The sequence below is a fragment of the Myotis yumanensis genome, unplaced genomic scaffold (assembly GCF_028538775.1).
Source record: "Myotis yumanensis isolate MYYU_CA2020_CCGP unplaced genomic scaffold, mMyoYum1.0.hap1 SCAF_7, whole genome shotgun sequence".
Taxonomy (NCBI): domain Eukaryota; kingdom Metazoa; phylum Chordata; class Mammalia; order Chiroptera; family Vespertilionidae; genus Myotis; species Myotis yumanensis.
In genome coordinates this window covers 89,138,805-89,159,600 of record NW_027223758.1, presented here as the reverse complement: position 1 = coordinate 89,159,600, position 20,796 = coordinate 89,138,805, and the positions used below count along the sequence as shown (strand labels likewise).

The following is a 20,796-nucleotide window of genomic DNA, read 5'->3' as shown; positions in this document are numbered from 1 at the left end:
TAGTAAAGACAAGTCTAGTATTTAATTTTAAGAAGACAAGCTGCCTATACCTATAATATATCTGTTTGGATTACAGCCCCAAAATACTCATTAATATTTACAAACACATTTATTTTTAATGCACTAAATATTTAGAGAAATTACTTTTTATTAAGATATAACTGACACATAACATCGCATTACTTTTAGGTGTTTAACAGATATATGTATATATTGTGAAATAATTATCAAAATAAGTCTAGTTAACATCACCGTAGATAGTTAGATAATTCTTTCTTTTTTTGTGATGAGGATCTACTCTCTTAGGAACTTTCAGATACTCAATAGAGTATTGTTAACTCCAGTCCCCATGCTGTCCGCTACATCCCGGAACTGATTCATCTCAGAACTGGAGCTTGGACCTTTGACCCTTTCACCCACTTCACCGCCCCCCACCCCCCACCTACCCCCCACCTTCCCACAACCTCTAGCAACCACCATTCTGTTCCTTGTATCTATGAATTCGGTTTCTTTAGATTCCACATATAAGTGAAGTTAGACAGTACTTGTCTTTCTCTGACAAATGGCTATATTCTTAAACTTGGATTTTACTTTCCTTACCTTTCCCTAACTCACAGTGCAAGGACTTTGTCTAACTAAGTTATTCACTTACATGTAGACTGGATTGCTGAGACTGAGGTAGCACCCCTAGACGTGTGGACCTGAATGATCATTCTGGCCCCAAATGTGCGACTGGGCGCAGCATGCTGGAGCCATAGAAGGGCCGGGCAGAAAGCACACCGTGCCTGGCACCTGAAAACCAAGCTGAAGGCAATCTGGCCGGAACCACAGCACAGTGGCCTCAGAGAAAGGGGGAAAGGTTCACTCTTTTGTTGAAGAAACTCTTGCCCCGTTCCCTGTGGGGAGCAGCGCTGTCTGCCGGCCGGGACGACGGAGCGGGCAGCAGAGAAGCAAGCGTGGCTCTAGCCTGGGCCAAAGGCACCCCAGACAGCAACAGCAACATGTACCCCAAAGACAACCAGGGCGTCCCAGGTGACCTCAGGGGGCTCACACGGGGGAGTTAGGATTCTCGTGATAACACTGGGTGGGGTTCAAGAGGCTCAATAAGCACGCAGGGCACATTTGTGCTTCCCGCACCAGGTGGATCCTCCTCCCCAGGCGAGTGGTCTGGGAGAATCCTGAAATCCGTGGATAGGTTAGGGGTGTGTGTGTGTGTTTACTGACATGTCTGAATTGGCAAGCACTTTAATTCCATTTATTGCTCTGCTTAAGTGGGAACAGCCAACTGGACTATACCCAGAATAGGTAGACTGGATGAAATGAAGGCACAATAGACTGAAGAATGGAAAACGTAAGTTCAACAAGCGAAAGTCCAGTCGTGTTTATCTTACACCGTCCACAAGGGAAGACACCAACTGAGGCCTTAGCTCTCTGGCCGGAGCCCTCCGAGGGTGGGTATCCCGCTGAGCACAGGGGCTGCCTCCGGCTGCATCCAGGGCTGAAGGCCGCGCTACCTGCCAGTCCCTGACTGGCCTCCACCTCCCTGAGCTGGCATTCCCACTTCTATCCAATCTTCCAAGATGCCTACCAACCCCAGGATTAGTCTAGGTAGATATGAATATTTTATTCATGAGAAATTAGTATTTTCAAGTAAAAAGAGATCACTCAGAATTCTTAGTGTATATGACCTGTATGATATTCTTCAGTGAAAACCAATCACACTGAATCACTCTGACTCTAGCAGGCTGGCCCAAATGGCTCCAGAAGCGCTGAGCACCAGATCCGGAACCTGAATGACCCTCCCAGGTAACGCCTGACTTGGAGTTCAGACGCTGTGGTATTAGGGAAAGGCTGTCTTATCATTACAACCAGCGAAATGAGCAAAAGCCATTCTTTTCCTGTTTTAGTGCCGTTTCTCCTGGTCGGGTCACTGCCCCTCTCTACTCTGTAGTCAGGCAGCAGGCGAGCCTGTCGTACAGGAATCGCCTCCCCTGTTCCGGTGGTTTTCTCTCCTCTCCACTTCCATGAGCCAACGAAAATCGTGGGGTGTCTTTCCCGGAGTAGAGTGACATGCTTTAATGTCAATGTAAGTTTCCGTCACGCAGCCCACTGAATGGGAGAATGTGTTCGCCAATGATACATCCGATAAGGGCTTAATATACAAAAGTTATAAAGAATTCATATAACTCAACACCAAAAACACACACACAATTCAATTAAAATTGGGCAAAGGACCTGAATAGACACTTCTCCAAAGAGGACATACAGATGGCCAGTAGACATATGAAAAGATGCTAATCAGCAAAGAAATGCAAATTAAAACCACAATGAGCTATCACCGCACACCTGTCAGGATGGCTGCCATCAATAAATCAACAAACGCTGGCGAGGATGTGAAGAAGAGGGAACCCTTGTGCACTGCCGGTGGGAATGCAGACTGGTGCAGCCACCGTGGAGAACAGTATGGAGTTTCCTCAAAAAATTAAAAATGGATGCCGAAACCGGTTTGGCTCAGTGGATAGAGCGTCGGCCTGCGGACTGAAGGATCCCAGGTTCAATTCCGGTCAGGGGCATGTACCTGGGTTGCGGGCACATCCCCAGTGGGAGATGTGCAGGAGGCAGCTGATCGATGTTTCTCTCTCATCGATGTTTCTAACTCTCTATCTCTCTCCCATTCTCTCTGTAAAAAATCAATAAAATATATTTTAAAAAAAAATTAAAAATGGAACTCCCATTTGACCCACTTCTGGGTTTACATTCGAAGAAACCCAGAACACTAATTCAAAAGAATATATTCACGCCTATGTTCATTGCAGCATTATTGACAATAGCCAAGATATGGAAGCAACCCAAGTGTCTAAAACATACAAGTGAATAAAAAAGTTGTGGTCCATATGCACAGCAAAATATCCCTCAGCCATAAAAAAGCACAAAGTCTCACAGTTTGCGACAGCATGGATGGACCTAGAGGGCGCTATGCTAAGTGAAACCAGTCAGTCAGAGCAAGACAGACACGTGTGACTTCCCTTATCCGTGGAATCTAAACAACAACATAAACAAACAAATAAAACAGAAACAAAGTCACAGATACAGAGAACAAGCTGATGGTGGCCAGAGGGGAGGGGATTCGCAGGACTGGGTGAGAAAGGAGAAGGGACTGAGAAGTACAAACCGGTAGTTACAAATAGTTGTGGGATGTACAGTGCAGCACAGGGAATACGGCCCATAATATTGCAGCAACTATGTATGGTGCCGGGTGGGGACTGGAAATACCAGGGGGACCACTTAGTAAAGTATCTGATTGTCTAGCTACGACGCTGTACACCTGACACTAATAGAATACAGGATAATGTTGACTGTAAACTGTAATTGAAAAAAATACAAAAGTTACTGTCACAGCTCCAATGACTGTCTGCATTTCAAAGTATTTCCGGTTTTTTATTATTAAAAGCTGAGGATCCACAGCTTAGAAAGGAGAGAGAAGCCTCCCCGCGCTGAGACGTCCCTGGAGAAGGGGTCGCAGACGGAGGCAGCGGGGGCTCTCACCCACACGGCAGGCCCAGCATGGGGACCACGCGGTGGCCCCATGGACACGCCCTGTTCCTCCAATGAACGGGGAAGCCAACGTGCAGAGCACAGGTAACAGCCCACCCCTCTAACTAAGTGTGAAAACCAGACGTTACACCCACACTTGCTCGGCTGTGGAAGCCGGGCTCCTGCCCCGTCCCCACCGACATCTGCAGGAGGGAGAAGCTGATGGACACGCGGCTCTAACCCGGGCTCCCTGTGCGGACAGACGGGCTGGGACCGAAGACCTCCCTGGGCTCGTCCCAGAGGCGGACATATATGACGATTCCGGGAGACGGGGTTCTGCAGAAAGGCCACCCGGCATCCGGAAGACGGCCCGGTACTTACATGTACATGTATTTGTCCAGCTTCGCTGCAAAATGCCGAGGCATCTCTCCGCAGCCGTAGTAGTTGCGGTCGTTTTCGGGCAGGTGGTCCACGTCGTGGAAGATCACGCAGTCCCACGCGCGGTCCCGCGTGGCCTCCCGGAAGCCCACGTTGAAGAGCATGGCGCGGTTGAAGGGCTGTGTGCCGGTCTGCACGGGAGAGAAACGGAGAGGCCACGCGGGCCGGGTCGCCTGGCTTTTCTCCCAAGTTTCCTAACGCGGTGCCTCATGGCCAGATAACGAACACATCGGAATCAGCAGCTACAACAGTCAACACACCCCAGGGTTTTCAAACGCCCATTTAAACTTACGGGCATTATTTCATGCTCTGGTAAATTACAAGACAACGTCATTATCTAGCCCACGGGTGAGCAACACATTCGCAGTATAGCATTCCTGCTTCCGCTATACGTCAAATATCAGGATGTAGATTACTTCTGAGTTTCTGTTGCTCACATCTTTTCTTTTCTTAAATGTCTTCTATTCCCTCCAGGGTCTCCATTTTTTATATTTTTACGCTCCCTTTTGTTCGATCGATTTTGTCTCCACAGGTTAACCAGGTAATGGGGGGGGGGGGGGGGGGGGGAGAGTGCTGCACAGAGGCGCTGAAAAGCCGAGGGCAACGGCCGCCTGTGTGTGAGGCTGGTGGCAAACCTCTCACCTCCAACACACACACCGCACATACACCACGCGTGTGCGTGAGCAAACCCCTACACTGAACCAAAGCCGCACCCGCTCCTCGGCTGCTGTGTGCTACACGCCCAGGCTCAGCCAGGGGCGAGGCCCTTGCGCAGGATAAACTGTTCCCCGGTCTCCACTGTTCACCCCACTCCCCAGAAGATAATGTCACTTCGAAAGCCATGTCACCCACACCCAACCACTGCTCACCTCCTCCCACCACAGCCACGTCAGCATCCTTCCTACCTGGACAACCGCACGGCTGCCTAGCTGTTCTCCTTTAGCCTGGTCCCCTCCGTCTATACTCTGCACAGTCAGCGTATTAACGCGACAGTTAGATCATGCATTCCTCTCCTCGAAACCCTCAGAGTCTCCCCATCACGTGTGGAATAGTCCAGGTCCTCCCTGGGCGGGTTAAGTGCTTCATTCCCTGCTTCTCACCCCCTCTCTGGTTTCCTCCCTGACATTCCCTTCCACTCATCCCTCCAGCAAGGCTGACCCCGTCGCCCAGGCACTCCGCACGTCTCCTGCCAATGCCCATCCCCCAACATCAGCACAGCTCCTTGCTTTACACCACTCAGGGCTGCTCCAACCTCACCGCCACCGAGAGGCCTTCCCTGAATGCTCTGCTGAGGCGGGTGCCAGCGGTCCATCTGACCCCTGACTTCCAGAAACGTGTCTGAGCCTCCCCACTATTCCATTGCTTTGTCCTTGCGGTTCAATACCTTTTTACCAAGAGTTTTCTTTCATTCTCATGTTGGAGGTTGGAAAGGAGAAGGGTGAATGTGTGTGCCATCTTCCACATTTAACGAGGAGCTCTGGGGCTTCCATTTTAGCGCTTCTGGGCACCGGCCCAGCAGGAAAATTACTCCTGTTTCACATGTGGTAACGATGCTACATGCCGTCAAGTACATCAGCCTGAATTAACATCGATCGAGGCTGAGGTCCCGACTGAAGAGCTTTGTGAAATATGGATCTCGGTTGCTTTGCAAGGATGCCTTTGTCGCGCACGTGAAATGACTTAACGATGCTGGGCTCTGGGGAGACTACGCCTTCCAAAATGCAGAAGCAGACACTCACCTCCCCACACACTGTGGAGACTGAAGCTGTGAAAAAGGAAGCTGGCGGCCGGGAAAGCTGACCTGGAACCACACAACTATGGCTATCGCGGAAGTAGCCAGATTTTTTACTTGTGATCCGGTTTTAGAAAATCAATTTTCATAGTAGAGACTGTTACCTAAAACTGTACCTATGCACGATGCACTATATGATCATCAGCTGCACAGGGAACGAGCCTTCAGGGGACGTGCATACAGAGACGCAAACATTCTATTAAAAACCAAGGACTTCCAGAGAAATAAATAGAGGCAAGAGGCTACGAGCAAGAAATTAAAAATGAAAAAAGAGAGTAGATGACTTCCTAGAATAAACCACACAGGAGCTGGCAGAACACACTCTATGACAATCTGAGGAATAAAATGTGAGTACTGTCTACCTCCAAAAACCAGCATCTATAAAACAGGTCACTTCCTGTCTACTGATATATAAGGAAATACATTTTTAGTCAGGCTTAGTGTGAGTAAAAGAGAAATGGAAAAATTGGGATAAAATGAGTTCATCAATGTCAAAACCAGAAGTATCCAAATGATATGTATTTGACACACAAACAGAATGTACAGTTTTCGCAATGCTGTGTAGAAATCAGAGGTGACACTCAGCAGGTGCCCTAATGTTTGGGAGCCAGGGTGGGGCAAAGACCAGAAAGAAATCAAAGATGACATTTTAAGTGTAAAACTAGGTAATTACAGAAGTAGGAAAAAACTACAAGTATGGAAAAGATCTCAAAAGGCTTCGAATAAGACAAAAGGATTCCTAGATAATAAAAGGCCAGAGGCATCGTCACCGAAATGACCAAAGACCAGACCACCACAGCCCCTAGTGGGCTGGCCCCCGCCCCCAAGCAAGCGGTTAGGGGCAATCAGGCAGGCAGGCAGGCGGAGTGGTTAGGGGTGATCAGGTAAGCAGACCAGCGGTTAGGGGCGATCAGGCAGGCAGGCAGGCAGAGTGGTTAGGGGTGATCAGGTAAGCAGACCAGCAATTAGGGGCGATCAGGTAGGCAGACGGCCCCTCGCAGGCCTGGCCCCACCCCCCAGCAAAGAAAGAGGGAGGCCACTGGTGGCAGGCGGGGGTGGGGGGGTAGGGGAGGAGTGCTGCACAGATGGCAAGCAGTGGCAGCGGCGGGGGTGGGGCCAGTTGCCTGCAGCCAGGGGAAGGAAAGCCCTGATAGGCCCTGATCTCAGGCCAGACCTAGGGACCCTACCCGAGGGGTCCCAGATTGTGAGAGGGTGCAGGCCAGGCTGAGGGACCCCCACCCCCACCACCAAGTGCACGGATTTTCATGCACTGGACCTCTAGTTGTGTATATAAAATACTGAGGCAAGAGAAATATTTAGAGAGAAAAATTGGCTGGTAATACAAAGAAGAGAGAAACAAATATTTAGTTTAATAGGTATGATATAAGACAGTGATGGCGAACCTTTTGAGCTCGGTGTGTCAGCATTTTGAAAAACCCTAACTTAACTCTGGTGCCATGTCACATAGAGAAATTTTTTGATATTTGCAACCATAGTAAAACAAAGACTTATATTTTTGATATTTATTTTATATATTTAAATGCCATTTAACAAAGAAAAATCAACCAAAAAAAATGAGTTCGCGTGTCATAGGTTCACCATCACTGACATAAGATGAGTAAAAATGCTAGGAGTACATCAACTGATAAATGGATTAACAGAGTGTAGTATATGTGCCACTACCAGTTCACTCCAAAATTCAATTAAATCCAAATATAAAACCAAGCATTCTAGTTACCTGGTTAACCTGAAGCTAAATATTTTTAATCCAACCACATCTAAGAGTGCATTACGTTCTAGTAGACGTGGTTACCAGTTTGAAACATATCCTCACCTGTTCGATGACATAAAAGGCGAATTCCAGCCGCTGTTTCTGGAGCATCGGAATCAGGTGCAAGAAGAAAATTGGCAGGTGTTCGTGGCGATTGCGGAAAGGGATGAGCACTGCCACCTTTAAAGCAAAACAGTCGCCCGTGAACAACAGAGCAGCAGCGCCCGAGGCAAAACTAAGCACTGACCCTCACGAACTGATGACGGTGTTAGAGCCACCCCCTGGCGAGTCTTCTCACCGGGGACGGAGCAGTGAGCAAAAGCAGGCATGGCCCTTGCCTTCGCCTCCTTGACCTTGGGAACCTGGGGCGGTATGCGTGGGCTCTGAGGGCCGTTCTAAGGCGTGTGGTCGTTATCCTGTGAGCACCAGGAGCAGTCGTGGGAAGACTGAAAAAGCCTGATAAGGTCGGCTATGGTGATGGCAGAGACTTGGTGATAGAAAGAGTTGATTATAGAAAGCCAACAGTGGGCCGGGAGATGGTTTGGAAATCTTCGCAATAGTTGAGACAAGAGGTGAGGACAGCTTGACCTGAGAGGCGGTTGGAGAAGAGAGGTGCATGTTGTTTTGAAACATCTAAAAGGCCGACAGACAGGATTTGTTTATGGATGAGGTGTGAGAAGTGAGGGAGAGGGATATGTCAAGAGTAACTTCTAGCCCGGCCCATGTGGCTCAGTGGCTGAGTGTCAACCTATGAACCAGGAGGTCATGGTTCGATTCCCAGTCAGGGCACATGCCCGGGTTGCGGGCTTGATCCCCAGTAGAGGGCGTGCAGGAGGCAACCAATCAATGATTCTCTCTCATCATTGATGTTTCTGTCTCACCCTCTCCCATTCTCTCTCTGAAATCAATAAAAATATATTTTATAAAAAAGTAACTCCTAGGTTTTAAAGCAGATCATAAATAATAACCTTATGTGTTTAAATTGAAGTTAAGAGAGATACCACTTAAGTATCTATTATCCTACACGTGGCTTATCTGGCCTAGAGGTATTTGTAAGCAATATAAGAGATGTGTCCTGGGATATACACGGAGTTTTATCATTACATTAACATTTTTCATTTAATCAAAATGCATAATTAAATTTTGCTACATTTTATGTTTTTTTCAGTGGTAAGATAATATTCAGGTTAAAATAAAATGGACAATAAATTATGTTTAAAATGCTTAACAGAAAGATCATGTAAGCAGCACAGAAAACAGAGAAATTTGTCCTTAAGTCCCCCTCCCCCAAAAAAGAAAAAAATATACTATATATGGAAATTAAAATGGTTTCTCAGCAGGTCAATTTTTTGTCTAACAGTAAAAACCCATTTATTGGAACTATCAAAATCAAGACTAGAAAACACCATCTATATAAAATGTGTTAATGTAACATAAGAATATGTGAATAATTATCAATCATCACAACTCAAATACTCTATTTTCTGGATCCCAACTTCGTCATACAAGCCAAGTCACCCCATAACTCAGTTTGCCCTTGAAACAGCTAAAATGTTTTCTAAATATTACTTTCTTAGCAATTTCTGAGCTAAACTGGCTTGAGCATAACTGTAAATTTTCTAATAAAATCTGAAATTAAGATAACTTTTCTATACATTATAAATTCCGAAATCGTTACATTTTCAAAGAACATAACAGTCAAACTATATCTAATCAAAATTTGTGTTGCTCTACATTCTGGATTTTTAAACACAATCTAAGTTGGCTATTATAAAAAATTATTTAAGACCATTAAATCTGGGACTTATTAGAATTTCACATCCAAATAAATTTCACTAACAAATAAGTGTAAATAACTGGGAGTGCTAGGTTTAGGACCTAATCCTACCTGTGAAATCAGGGCATGGCATTAGCTACAGCCAATAAAAATAAAAAAATAGTAACATTCATTTGTGTATATTATATTACCAGGATCATAAATGAGAGAAATTTTAAAATTCTTAAAATGGTTTTACTTAGAGCGAACAGGAGATGCTTTAGTCAAATTAAAGATGTCTAACCCAGAAACCCCACCGCTAATTTTCCCTTCACGCTGATGGGAGAGCAGAGAACGGCTGTGACGAGGCTGGTGTTTTCATGTTTGCTCTGTCTTACCCAGTGTTTGCTAAGTGGTAGGAACTAAAGAGGGCCTGGGACCCTGCCAGTCCCAGCTTGGATCCCATTCCCTTTTGGTTTGCCCTTAAGGTACCTCCTGGCTTATGAATTTGAGCCACAAAACTGCTAGAGCAACCCTCATCCACATCCCTTCCTCCCCGCTCCCCCCGCCACACACACACACACACACACACACACACACACACACACACACACACTAGGGCTACTGCTGTGCTGGGCTCTCCCTGCTGACCGGGCCCTCTCCGATGGGCTGCACTGTCCATTACTAGTGTATCCTAGCAACCTCCAAACCCATACAACTCCCAGGGCAGGGCAGGGACCCTGGGTGACTCTTAGGAGAGGAAACTGCTATGAAAAGATAAAAGAGAGAAAGGAACGAGACAGTGAGTGCAGGTCCCTACCACAGCCTTCTCTGAAGCGCACCAGGGTGGAGACTTGTACTGAAATGAGGAAGCTGTCCCGGTTCTGAACGAGCCACAAGCTGGCATCGATGGGCTATAAGAGCCGTTCAGGCGAGTTACAGATATAAGGGAAGAGGCTATGAAATCCTAGTAGCTCCGGAGTCCATATCTTTCCAATACAATTAGGCTGAGTGCTGAGTTAAACATACAAGAATAAACAACGGTAAAGTCACAGCCCGTAATGCAGCCATTTCTTCAATGAGGCATTTAAAAGATCAAGAGTTGCTTTTGTCTTTAATCTTATAAGGAAACTGAGAATGTCCTAAGTGTCCCGGCAAATTCAAAGAAGCAAAACCGTTGTTTTAATAGCAAAGAAATGTCCACATCTGAATGAGACAGTTAGGAGAAATTCCGAATGGTGTGCCTAAAGCAACGTTTTTGTTCAAATCAAGCTAAACAGAATCTTAACATTTCCCTTGGCCTGTCCCTGCTCGCGGCTGTGGACTGATGTTCCCGATAATTTACAATTTATTGCCTGGGAAAGGATCTCTGTGTCCTGTGACCAGTTATCTCCAGCGCTCACAGCCTTGGTTTTGGGACGTTCTGCCTTAACTGTGCCCTGATCTGCTGGTGAGCCCGTCCTGCGGATGCATCTCCAGCGGCAACAGAGGACATCTGGTCGTTATCTCCTGCAAACACCCTTCATCATCTCCTGACGCTCCACACCCCTCTCGTTCAAGCACAATTACCCCGTCAGTCCCTCCCACTGAAACCACGGACCTTACTGCCTCTGTGCCTGTTTTTCCTCCCTGCCTGTTTGCTCCTGTCGCACCAGCAAGAGATCCGTGCATAGGCGTCCCCACCTGTTTGTGTCCTACTTTTAAACGCCCAGCAACTCAGCTGCGGTGGCCCTAGAGCAGTGGTCGGCAAACTCATTAGTCAGCAGAGCCAAATATCAACAGTAAAACTATTGCAATTTCTTTTGAGAGCCAAATTTTTAAAACTTAAACTATATAGGTAGGTACATTGTTATTAACTTAATTAGGGTACTCCTAAGGCTTAGGAAGAGCCACACTCAAGGGGCCGAAGAGCCACATGTGGCTCGCGAGCCGCAGTTTGACGACCACGGCCCTAGAGGACAGGGCTCCACACCTGCCCCTGAGAGGTGCTAGCCTCCTGCCCCTCCCCCCACCCCCACTCATTCAGGTCCATCGCGCCTCCTCCTCACACAGGGGGCGCTTGATAGGAAACGCAGCTGAGTCCCTTCCCACACCAGAACCGGCCTGTCTGGGGACTGAGGGCCGTGGTCTCCGTTAGCACCAAACCCCGGGTGGCTCTGAGGCAGGTGGCAAGGACCCATCGAGGAGCTGGGATGGGCAAGGGGGCCCAGGCCTCTGCGGAGATAACAGCTCCGGCAGCGGCCTGGCCCTCGAGCCCGCAGGGTTTAGACCAGGCCACCCGGCCTCCCCCTGACCCTGCGTGGAAAGGCAGCGTCCCAGGCGCACCCTCCATCTCCGACCTCCCGGAGAAGCAGCACCCGCCTGCGCTGGGTCTGCCATGCAGGCCCGCACCGTCCAGCTGTGCCGGGAACGGCTGAAATCCCTGGTTTTAAAGCTCAGCTCCCAGGAACTAGCCATTCATTAATGGATCTTTTATGTTTTTTTTAAAAAAGGACCTCAAATGTTAAGAATCAAGTTAGTAGCAATGTTTAACATAAATCTAGTTATTCCTTCTCTCCCTGTCCCCTCAGCTCTGTTGCAAGGCTCGAATGGGACACTGTTGAACGTAAGTGGCAGGGAGAAGGGTCACTTAGTTAACTAACTATGGCACGGACAGGCCACCTCTGAGTGAGCCCCGAACTTCCTCTCACGCCTTTACCTGAACGCCTCGGAACCAGAGACTGTATCCTCAGCAGGATCTGTGCAAAGCTGAACTAAAAGCAGCATTGCCACACAGCTCCTAAACAAATGAGCTGATTTTCAGATTCCTCAGTTAGCTTGCTCCTAGGAACGCCACTGTCCGTACTGCTGTCCACTGGCTCGCGTGGACAACACTGACAGCCTACTGAAATCTCTAAGTCAAAACTCCCTAATGTGCGTCTATAGGGTGTCCCAAAATTCACGCAAGATTTGAATTTTGCGTGAGCATTAACAACAACAACAACAGCAAATAAAAGCCTAATTTTACTTGGTTTATTGAATCAGATTCTAATATCTGTTGCCCTTTGATTTCAATCCCTTCAATTTGATTAGCATGACCAAGTACCAATTATGGCCCAGGAGCAGGGACAATGAAGACCAATGAAGACCACGGCTTTGCGTATGTGCCAGCAAAGCCGTGGAGGCCATTTACCCGATGTGCTATTCCATACATAACCCTATGCTGTATACTTTATGAATCAATAAAAAATTTAAAATTTTTAATTATAAACCTGTGTTTTCTATCAAAATTACTTCTTGCGTGAATTTTGGGACACCCTATACCTGTCTGCTGGAAAGTGAGAAGAAACCAAGACATAACATTTAAAGTCCAGTGTCTGATAGGGAGCACAGGAGAACAGACAGGAATACCTCGTTTCTCTAATCCCAAATCACCCTCTGCGATGCCACACTCCCGAGGGCCGCCCCGAGCCCACACGAGTGTATGTGTGAGGACCCCTCCCTGCTAACCCACAGCCTGCGACTGAGGGGCTCGCCTTCATCGCATCCAACATACACGGTCATCACCCAAGTCAGATAAACAATGTATCTGCCCAGGACGTGTTTAAAAAGTGGGAGTTATAGAAATTGGGCCACATTATATATACAAATGGGAGGAAAGTCAATCAGGAAATATGGAAAGATTCATTTATTAACCAAATCTGAGCTGGAAAATAGCAGAGGACAGTTAGTAAAATAGAATGTTTCCCCAACATTTGCACTGGAATTCCTTTAGGCAGCCTCCCGACTGAACGAGGCATTTATTTGTCACATAAACTCAATGCAACGGAGCTGGTTTTGGCGCTTGCCGTATAGGCGGTGGGGAAAAGGAGGTTACGGCTGTAATACTAACAACACAAGAATTCGTAATAATACAAGAACAAACCCCGTTTCGCAGACTCACAACTGTAAACCTACTTTTGCCCTCCCCGGATATGACAACATGCTCCAAGTTTGGGAGCGCAGATATAAGAGACACATTCCCCAAACACGAAGAGCTCAAGGCCAGTTAAGGAAAGGACTTTTATCATAAGCTTAACAGCACAGACTTCTCCCTCCCAGCAGTGATATTGTTCTTGTACACCAGAAAAACCCACAAGCATTTCGGCAGAATACTAAGATTTCAAAAGAGAAGTTGGAAACCACTCCCAGATTAAGGTGACATCACAGTCCTTTAGGACATAACCTTTGATTTAATCATACGTAGTTTTCAGCTGACTTGCGTCAGTACCACTTCCTCTTCAACCATAAAAACATCGCCTGGCTGTGCATTTAACCAATTTCATAGTCGTGAGAGCAAGTCGAGGCTAAGCAGGGGTTTTCTATTACAGTGCTTTTAAGCAGCAGAGGCAGGCTCTCCCCCTTACAGTTTTTCAAATAAAACATTAAGTGGAATTCCGACATAACAAAGAGATCAAAAGTTTGTACTCTGGCTCAGGCGGCGTGGCTCAGTGATTGAACGACGACCTATGAACCAGGAGGTCACAGTTCAATCCCCAGTCAGGGCACAGGCCTGGTTGCAGGCTCGATCCCCAGTAGGGGGGAAGGGGTTGTGTGCAGGAGGCAGCCAATAAATAATTCTCTCTCATCATTGATGTTTCTCTCTCTCTCTCTCCCCCTCTCCCTTCCTCCCTGAAATCAATAAAAACATATTTGAAAAAGAGGTTTGTGCTCTGCCTTCCGAAACAGAGGTGAAGAGCCCTGCGCTCTCCTTTCTGTCTCACAGGGACCTCGGAGTGGCCTCTTTAGAATTCTGGGCTCAGAGGAACGGAGCCTGAAAACCCCAATGTTGGACCCAAGCGGAAACCAGGACGTTACTACCCTCCCCATGCGCTGGCACCGGCTCCCGGACCTGGAGGGGCCATGCCTCAGTGTGTCAATAAGCACTAGGGACAGGTGCAGGAGGCAGAGCAATCATGGCCTCTCCTCCAGACAGAACAGAACTGCTAAGGGACCTCTAAGACTGGTGATAACACGTGAGCATACACTTTACATGTGAAGATACAGTTACAGTCTTCCTGAGGAACAATATTAACACTTGGAGTGCGGGAAACGAGTTAAGTCGGCTCGCGTGAATTGCGCGTACTCCGCGGGAGCCGTCTTTAACTCGGTTCATATAGATTTGCGGTGGAGTGCGGGAAACGTGTAAACTCGGGCCGATTGTAACTGCGTATTACCAAATATTTGTTTGTAATCCACCCTTTTGGTGGATGGAACAAAACCAAAAGACAGAGCCATCTTATATTTTGGCGGGAAATTCACCCACACTCCAAGTGTTAAATAGCATTTGAACTATGAATATGTATGCATCCTATATAATAAAACCCTAATATGCAAATTGACCGAACGGCAGAACAACCGGTTGCTATGATGCGCACTGACCACCAGGGGGCAGATGCTCAACGCAGGAGCTGCCCCCAGCCCACAAGCCCCAGGCCAGCCAAGGCGAGTGCCAGCGGCCCCCGATCACGCCGCCGGTCATCCCACAGATGGGCCTGATCACCGGCCAGGCCTAAGGACCCTACCTGTGCATGAATTTCACCAGGCCTCTAGTTAAATAAAAAAGTGTTGATTTCTTAAATCCATCCAGACCTAAAGCTATTTCACTGTGTATTCCCAATCAAGCACATGACTCCTCGGAGGCACAGCAATGTCACCTTGCTCACGAGCAAATGTGCCTCACCTTCCACCTGGGCTTGCAGTCCTTCGGTCTCCAGTGTCCTCCGGGCTCAATGTCTACATCCTTGGAGAAGAGTTGATGAATTTCATCAAAACTGACTTCACTTACGTTGACATTGAGAAATCCCCCTGGAAGGTCAAGAACAGGAAGAATGGTTTTAATATTTTTTTTTTTTCGCCTCAAAGATGAAGTAAGACAAGCCAGCACTCAGTAGGGTAAGCGGCATAACTCAGCTGCCAGAGCAGTGCGGTTCGTTCCTGTTATCACCACATAATTGTCAGTATCACCCCCTTTCCATTTTAGTTTGCATGATAAATTATATGGTCACTCTATCATTACCTTTAGTAAGTCAACCTAAAAAAAACAACATATTTAACCTTTTGGTTTTGAGTAATGAATATTTTCATAGCCTTTGGGAAATGTTTGCATGTCATTTCAACTTTGCACATCATTGCAGTTTAACAGCTATTCAAGTTATTTAAACATTATGTTTAATTTCAACACAGTCGACAGAGGGGACAAAAGAGGTAACGAGTTCAGCAGTCAGCCTGACCAGAAGCTGTCGATTGGAGGAATTATTTCACTTCTCCGTGCCTCGGTTTCCCCACGGGTAAGTGGCGATGGTGATGCCTGCCTCCCAAAGGGGTTGCACCCATTAGATGAAATAGAGTGTGAAGGACCGAGCAGAGTGCCAGCACAAAGGCACACACTCACAAATGTCAGCTACTATTACTGTCATTTTTAAGAGAGAAAGTCTGCAAACACAATTCTGCAAATTTTTAAAAAGATTTTTTATTTTCATTTTTAGAAAGAAAGGAAGGCTGAGGAAGAGAGAGAAAAACATCAGTGTGAGAGCAAAACACTGATCGGCTGTCTCCTACAGGGGATCGAGCCCACCACCTGGGCATCTGCCCTGACCAGGAATCAAACAGGCAACCTTTCGGTGCATGGGACGATGCCCAACCAACCGAGCCACACTGGCCAGTGTGTAATTGTGCAAATTTATTTTTTTAACATGTTTTTATTTATTTTAGAGAGAGAAGAAGGGAGAGGGAGAGAGAGATAGAAACATCAGCCTGCTGCCTCCTGCATGCCCTCAACCAGGGATTGAGTCTGCAACCCAGGCATGTGGCCTGACCAGGTATTGAACCAGCGACACTCAACCACTGAGCCACACCGGCTGGACTGCAAATTTATGTTGCACATCTACCACATATCCCCACAGATCCGATATACTGAAGGTGTCTCTCCTAATAGTTTTTCTAGCGTATACCATTGAAAGAGGAATAATCTTAGTCAGAAAGTCATTTCCATTCCGGCCTCCTCATCTCACAACACAGAAACCAACAAATGCTGAGGTTCCCATTTCTGAGCCTCAGTGGCCAGGATTTCACAATATAAAGCATGTGGTTCCGCTCAGGGGAGCCCCTTTCCTCGCTTCTCCTCCTCTATTCCAGAGGCTTCCTCAGCCGCCTCTCCCGGCAGCGCCCTCTCCATCAGTGGCTTCCCTGAAGCACGGAGGCATGCTGGGAAGAAGTATTCTAAAGTCAAATGCCTGGTCGGACTGCGGGCCGAAGAGTCCCGGGTTCGATTCCGGTCAAGGGCATGGACCTCGGTTGCAGGCTCCTCTCCAGCCCAGGCCCTGGTCGGGGCACGTGAGGAGGCAACCCATCGATGAGTTTCTCTCACATGGATGTTTCTCTCTGTGTCTTTCCCTCTTTCTTCCACTTTCTATGAAAAAATCAATGGGAAAATATCCTCGGGTGAGGATTAAAAACAAAAACATAAAAATAAAATGCAGATGCCTGGGTTTCACCGAGCAACCTAGGAAAAAATTCGCAATCTTCTATCTGCCTGTTCTGCTGACAATGTTTGTGGTCTTTTAGAACCAAATACAAAATCCGGCCCCGCAATCAACTGAAATGCACACAAATAAATCTGATGCATTGAATAGTGTGCTGGATTGCTAAAATGATAGTGATTAGGCTAAATGACATGCAGCTCATAGAAGTCACTGAGGCTGGTGTTCTGTATGCACTGCTAAACCAATTTGGGGGGCCTTTCTTCCAGCTTTAATGCTTCAACAGCTGTAATCATCATGACTGTTGGGAGTTTCTCCAGGATCGTTTGCAGTGTAACTTGCCTCTTGCACACCCGTGTGCTGGCGAGTGAAGAGGCAGCCCTGTATCTTGCTCCTCGATGACCAGGGCCTCCCGTGTCTACCACTCACTCCTGGCTGCCACCCCCTCACGTTCCTCAGAGTCTCTCAGCAGCTTTGCTCTGTGCTTCTGCTCTTTGCTCCGAAACCCTAGCAACGTGCTGGCTGACGGCCCAAGATGACCCAGTGGCATGAGGTTGGCATGCCAGAGGTAAGAGCAACGTTTTTTTCTGGATTGTGGGAACGGGAACAGTGAAGGTGCAATCACAGAGAGAACAGAAAGAATCAGCACTCATTCTTGGAGGTGGGTGGTTAAGTGAAGATCCTGTTCACAGGAAGGGAAGGGAGAGAGCACAGTAAGAGCAGTGATGGCGAACCTTTGAGCTCGGCGTGCCAGCATTTTGAAAAACCCTAACTTAACTCTGGTGCCGTGTCACATATAGAAATTTTTTGATATTTGCAACCATAGTAAAACAAAGACGTATATTTTTTATCTTTATTTTATATATTTAAATGCCATTTAACAAAGAAAAATCAACCAAAAAAATGAGTTCGAGTGTCACCTCTGACACGCGTGTCATAGGTTCGCCATCACTGGTATAGACTGTGGCCAGGAAGAGGCCCTGAGCAGAACTAGTGGCGACGCGGTTTCCAAACTGTCCCCACTAGAAAGAATCCCTCAAGGTGAGCCTGTGGTCAGGAGAGGGAGGACTCGGGGTCCCCTCCACTACACCCACGAAGGCTACTTCACCTCCTGTACACGTGGGGCTTCCCTTCAGGTTCCGCCCCGACAGCGTTCCAGTGTTCACAGGCAGGAGAGGACGCAGCCCCCTCTGCTGCAACCTGCGGAGAGGTCAAGGGCAACTGAAAAGCAAGGATCCCAGCTCCACAGAGAACTCCCCGCCCTCAGTCCATTGAGGCTACATCTGGGGTTTTCCAGTGAGAACACGTGCACTCTTTCTGCAGTTAGAGATGAAAAGATGGAAAATAAATGTATTGGCTGAAATCCATTTACCCAACAGACTGTCACACTACAGCGGGAAGGCCAGGGAGGGTTGGGGGGCGGTAAGAGATCAACCGAAGGACTTGTATGCATGCATATAAGCATAACCAATGGACACAAGACACTGGGGGGTAGGAAAGGCCGGGGGAAGGTCAAGGGGGAAAAAAAGGAGACGTATGTACTACTCTTTGTAATACTTTAAGCAATAAAACAAAATTTTTTAAAAAATCCATTTACCCAGCAGGGAACTCCATCAGCACATACATGTAAATAATGTCATTTATCAAAGCCTCACTCACCATGTGGAAGCTGGGGCTGGGGATAGGAAGGGGAGAGCAGGAGAACTGGGAGCCCGAAGAAAAGGGGGGCTGCCAGTCCGCGAGAGGGTGAAGTGGAGAATGAAGGTCGCGGGCAGCTCCCTGTCAGTCTTGGCAACAAGGCCTGGGGGCCAACCTGCTTCTGTCATGGGCAAAAACAACTAACCGTGTTGCACCCCCTCAGACTGCTCAGTCCCTTACAAGGCCCTTCCATTCCCTGTCCAGCCTTCTCCCACACATGCCCCACTACACCCACCTCCGTCACAGGGCCACTCTCATTCCTGGATGCAGGTCCTCCGGTGCTGTGACGCTGTCCCCGTCCCCACTTTCAGGGGCCCCTCTCTCTGAAATCTCCTTTCTCCTCCGGGAATGAAGTGCTGTCTAGCTCCCTTCCTTACACAATAACCCTTTCGTGGCTGCCAGCACACTGCCTTTCTCTGAGCCCATTATCTGCCCAGCTGGTCACACAAGGTCATGTTTAGCTTTTCTCCTCCTGCCCCTGGGACCAACAGAGCCCAGCCGGCTGTGTGTGTAGCCTCGGCTCAACGACTGCTGGTCTACTCGAAAGCGACTCCCATGTCCCTTGTCAACAATAACTATATGCCTGACAGTTTGTTACATTAATCATGATTTGAGCTTTCCTCAAGTTTGCTTGCTAACCTTTTCCCTCTTGGCTGATTTTCATTTGAATTGTTTAAACCAGCGGTTCTCATCCTGTGGGTCACAACCCCTTTGGCGGTCGAACGACCCTTTCACAGGGGTCGCCTAAGACCATCCTGCATATCAGATATTTACATTACGATTCATAACAGTAGCAACATTACAGTTATGAAGTAGCAACGAAAATAATTTCATGGTTGGGTCACAACATGAGGAACTGTATTTAAAGGACCAGAAGGTTGAGAACCACTGATTTAAACTCATCTCAAAACGTCCTTGTAGCTTTTGTTGTGTTGAAAAGGCTAGTCTGGCTGGTGTGGCTCAGTGGTTGAGCATCAACCTATGAACCAGGAGGTCACAGTTTGATTCCTGGTCAGGGCACATGCCCAGGGCTCCATCGCCAGTGCGGGGCGTGCAGGAGGCAGCCAATCAATGAATCTCTCCCATCACTGATGTTTCTATCTCCTCCTCTCCCTTCCTCTCTGAAATCAATAAAAGTATATTTTAAAAAAAAGAAAGAAAGCTAGCAACTATAGAAACTGTCTGGGTTAACCCACAAAAGGAGCTATTCCACAAACAGTAAGGACAGAATATAAAAGCCACTGCAAATGTGTTCTATTGGAATAAGAATTAAAAGTCAGGAAAATCACAGGTCAGCCTATCTTTATTTTAAAGCGAAGTGCACAGCTGACATTTTCCATCTCGACCTCACCCAGAAAAAGCAAAGCATCCATCCATGCTGCGCAGTCACTGCCTGTTAGCTCTCGGAAAAGTGAAATTTCTATTCCACTTTGTTAGCACAGACAGTTTCACATAAATCGTATTTTAAATGAATGTGTCTTTGCCATCTGGAGAATCTGTAAGTACTATCGTAACAAGGAGTATTCACTCATAGTGTATAAATAATCACATTAAAATAGACTGTATGGTGTAACTGGCTGAATATAAAACATTGCTGAAATCCAGGAAATCAGTTTTATCGGAATTCCTATTGGAAATTTCAAATGTCATCTTCACGATAATGCAATGGAGAGTCTCATCGCTTCACTAGAGAAAAAGCAAAAAGAAGTCACAGCTAGATAATCAAGCTCACCAGTTTTAAGCCTTAACTTCACTTTTGGTGATTGTTAAGAAAATGAAGTACCATTCACACTTGAGTGGTTTTCGTCTAAGTAGATCTTAATCTTACGCAGAGCTTCCTATAACTATTATTTGGGGAGGTATCGTATTCAATTATTTTGTGTGATATTATAATAAGATTTTACACTCAGGAATTTTATTATGCTGGGGCTACCATCGCTGGGAAATAACCTTGTTAATTAAATGAATTTAAGGACGCAGAGCCAACTATACAACTCTTCGACTTCACACATATCTCCCAGGTCTCTCATTCCCTTGATCACTACACAGCCTGGCTACACCATTTAGAGAAGTGAGGAGAAGGAAAGGGAATATGGAATTAAGTCCAGTTAGGCTTCAAGCGCTGCGCTGCTGTTTATCCTTGCAACGCTCTGAAGTCGATACTGTGATCCCAGACTTCATACACAGGTCCACGGAGGCCCCCTTGGCAAAGATTCGCACTAGTGAAGGGGCCTCCTGGACAGCCCATGCCAGGCGCTCTCGGCAGGAGCCTCATTGTGCTGGCTGAGCCCACAGCCCCTTTCCACGG

At 47.1% G+C, this 20,796-nt stretch overlaps 1 protein-coding gene across 1 annotated transcript in view; it reads right to left on the bottom strand.

Moving 5' to 3' along the window:
* B4GALT6 (beta-1,4-galactosyltransferase 6) overlaps positions 1-20,796 on the bottom strand; it is a 55,371-nt gene that overhangs the window by 5,421 nt on the left and 29,154 nt on the right. Inside the window, exons 4-6 of the mRNA XM_070421225.1 lie at positions 14,993-15,117; positions 7,599-7,715; positions 3,916-4,103 (exon numbers count right to left, since the gene is read on the bottom strand). Coding sequence (XP_070277326.1) covers positions 3,916-4,103; positions 7,599-7,715; positions 14,993-15,117 — 430 coding nt within the window. The remainder of the gene's footprint in view (positions 1-3,915; positions 4,104-7,598; positions 7,716-14,992; positions 15,118-20,796) is intronic.